Source organism: Alexandromys fortis, unplaced genomic scaffold, assembly GCF_014885135.2.
Source record: "Alexandromys fortis isolate MF-2015 unplaced genomic scaffold, M_Fortis_MF-2015_v1.1 scaffold_3638, whole genome shotgun sequence".
Classification (NCBI taxonomy): domain Eukaryota; kingdom Metazoa; phylum Chordata; class Mammalia; order Rodentia; family Cricetidae; genus Alexandromys; species Alexandromys fortis.
Genome location: NW_026071508.1, coordinates 1 through 2,701, shown reverse-complemented (window position 1 = coordinate 2,701; position 2,701 = coordinate 1). Strand labels below are relative to the sequence as shown.

The following is a 2,701-nucleotide window of genomic DNA, read 5'->3' as shown; positions in this document are numbered from 1 at the left end:
AAACAGGAACACTACCCAGCATGCTCTGGGGGCTGAATGAACAATGCTCAGGGTGGAACTGGGCACCAGACTGGTTATTTTAACTAAACAAACCCTGGGCGCCATCCAGGAAGGAAATCTGGGTGTCAAGAAGTCTGTGAGGAAGACAGCGCCTCTCTTTCTGTCTCCTGGGATGCTTTCCCTCCTGTCTTCCCTTTCTTGGTAAGCATTTGTTATAGGAGAGAAAAGAAGGGCTTCTCATAGGTTTTGGGGAATCAGGAGGCGCAGGCGGCCTGGTGTCAGCACCTACCGTTGCCGAGAGTGACTGCAGCTCGATTTCCAGAGTCTGCAGGGAGCGCTTCAGCTCTGTCAGCTCCGACCTGGCTGAGGTGACTGCGTCCATGTCATTGGAGATCTGCTGTTGCAGCGTGGCACTCTGGAGGGCAGATTACACAGGGTTACACCGAGTCTGGCTTGCTAGGGTGGAAGAGAGCAGCGGGTCTGGCTCCCCTCACCTTTTCTTGGAACCCTGCCTCGGCGTCCCTGCGGTTCTGCTCAGCCAGGGCCTCGTACTCGGCTCGCATGTTGTTCAGCAGGACGGTGAGATCCACGCCTGGTGCAGCGTTCATCTCCACGTTCACGTTGCCTCCTGCTGCGCACTGCAGAACCTTCATTTCCTGGAGCGAAGCGCAAGTGAATGTCCTTATGCCACCCGAGAAGGTTTTAGAAGTCTCAAAGTTCCCAGAGGAATGTGTAATTTCTGGGTCCTATCTAATCTGTGTTCACACCAGTCATCCATCTTTTCTTTCCGTCCTTCCTTCCTTCCTTCCTTCCTTCCTTCCTTCCTTCCTTCCTTCCTTCCTTCCTTCCCTCCCTCCCTCCCTTCCTCCCTCCCTCCCTCTCTCCTTCCCCTACCCTCCCACCCATCCTTGTTTTTATGAGACAGGGTCTTACTCTGTAGCTTAGTCTAAACAGAAACTTGCTCTGTAGACCAGGCTGGGCCTTGGATTTGGGGATCATTTTGCCTCAGCCTCCCAACTGCTGGGATTGTAAAGTTGGACCACCAGCCCGATGGTGATGGTGCCCACCTTTAATCCCAGAATTTGGGATGCAGAGACAGGCAGCTCTCTGTGAGTTCAAGGCCATTCTGGTCTACATAGCAAGTTCCAGGTCAGTCAAGTCTAAACTGAAAAACCCTGTCTCAAAAAACAAACAGAAAAGTTGAACCACCACACCAAACCCAACCACACACACACACACACACACACACACACACACACACACACACACGTCCTAAAAAGCTGCTACTAACTTATTTCTGTACTTTGAAGTTTTCTATGTAAGATTCCACATAAAGGAAAATCCTTGTTGCTGTGGAGTTTCAAAATCAAACCGCTTGCGGTTAGCCTACACCCACCAGGGAGAGTGTAGGAAATGCCCAGGGCACCCCAATATGAGCAGCTTTCCCCCCCACCTTCAGTGCAGTCAAAGCTGCTGTGACTTTAGGGGGGACCTGGATCCCACTGTGCTCCAAGCCCTTCTCTTGTGTTTGCCGTCTCTTCTCTTCCTTCTCTGGCTTTCATGTTTGGGGGTCACTCTCCTGTGGCCTTACTCTCTCTGTGCTGTGCTGTGTGACTCTCCTCTCTCTCTAACTTCCCTTCCTCTAACGTTCCCGTGGGAGGCAAGCAGATTTCACGTGTGGCTTCCCTGAGCACGGATTGGTGCTGGGATCGCAGCGACTTCCTTCCCTCTCGAGAGTTTTCACGGGCAGAGCTGGGATGGGACTTAGGCTTCTCCTACCTCTTCGTGGTTCTTCTTGAGATAGGTCATCTCCTCACTCAGGGATTCATACTGCAGCTCTTGGTCCGTCCTGCAGAGGGTCAGCTCGTCGAGGACACGGCGCAATCCGTTGATGTCTGCCTCTACATTTTGGTGAAGGGTGAGTTCATTTTCGTACCTGGGTGGGGGTGAATTTAAACGCAGTGGAAGTTAGCTCATTAGGAACTCAACCCGATGTCAATGGGAAATACGAAACCAAATCAGGACTCTAAATCTTATAAAAAGCTACAGAAAAAGCCTTGTGTGGTAGCCCATGTCTGTAATCCAAGAACTCAGGAGGCTGAGACAGGAGGATTGTGAGTTCTAGACCAGTGTGGGCTACACAGTGAGACTCTGTCATAAACCAAAACAGCTGGACACAGAGCAGGACCCTTCCCCCGGTTCTGTGCAATATGAACAACTCCCCAGTTTCGTGAAAGCGCCATTTTTGTAATCTTACCTAAGCTGACAATTTTATGGATTGAACAATGGCCAAGGAACATTACTTTGTGCTTGGCATTCCCTTAGGCAGGCATGGAGATACGTGGGCAGTTTATTTCATGGGTGTGGTGAATATGTTACATTTTGACTCAAGTTGACTGGCGTTTTGTGACAGAAATCCTTTGTTGCCTTTACTCTTTTGGGTTGTAATTTATTTTACTTGAGATGAAAACGAAATTGTTTAACAACACAAACAGACAGGAACCTCGTTTGGGGGCCATGGCTGCCATCTGTCACTTACTTTAGTCGGAAGTCGTCAGCAGCCAATCTGGCATTATCAATCTGCAGAATTATATTAGCATTAGCAGCCGTGGAGGAGATAATCTAGAAGACATTAAATGGGCATTAACAGAAATAACCTTGCTTTTGTTATTTATTATTTAAAAAATAATTAAGCCTTTGC

The 2,701-nt window shown here is 49.2% G+C and overlaps 1 protein-coding gene across 1 annotated transcript; it reads right to left on the bottom strand.

The window, feature by feature from the left end:
- Positions 1-289: 289 nt before the first annotated feature.
- Positions 290-2,622, bottom strand: LOC126496383 (keratin, type I cytoskeletal 28-like; the record flags this gene model as incomplete). The annotated part of the gene is made up of 4 exons (XM_050133900.1): positions 290-415; positions 495-656; positions 1,780-1,936; positions 2,540-2,622. Coding segments are annotated over 4 exons (528 nt in total), but the record flags the coding sequence as incomplete, so codon positions are not given.
- Between the last annotated feature and the right edge of the window lie 79 nt (positions 2,623-2,701).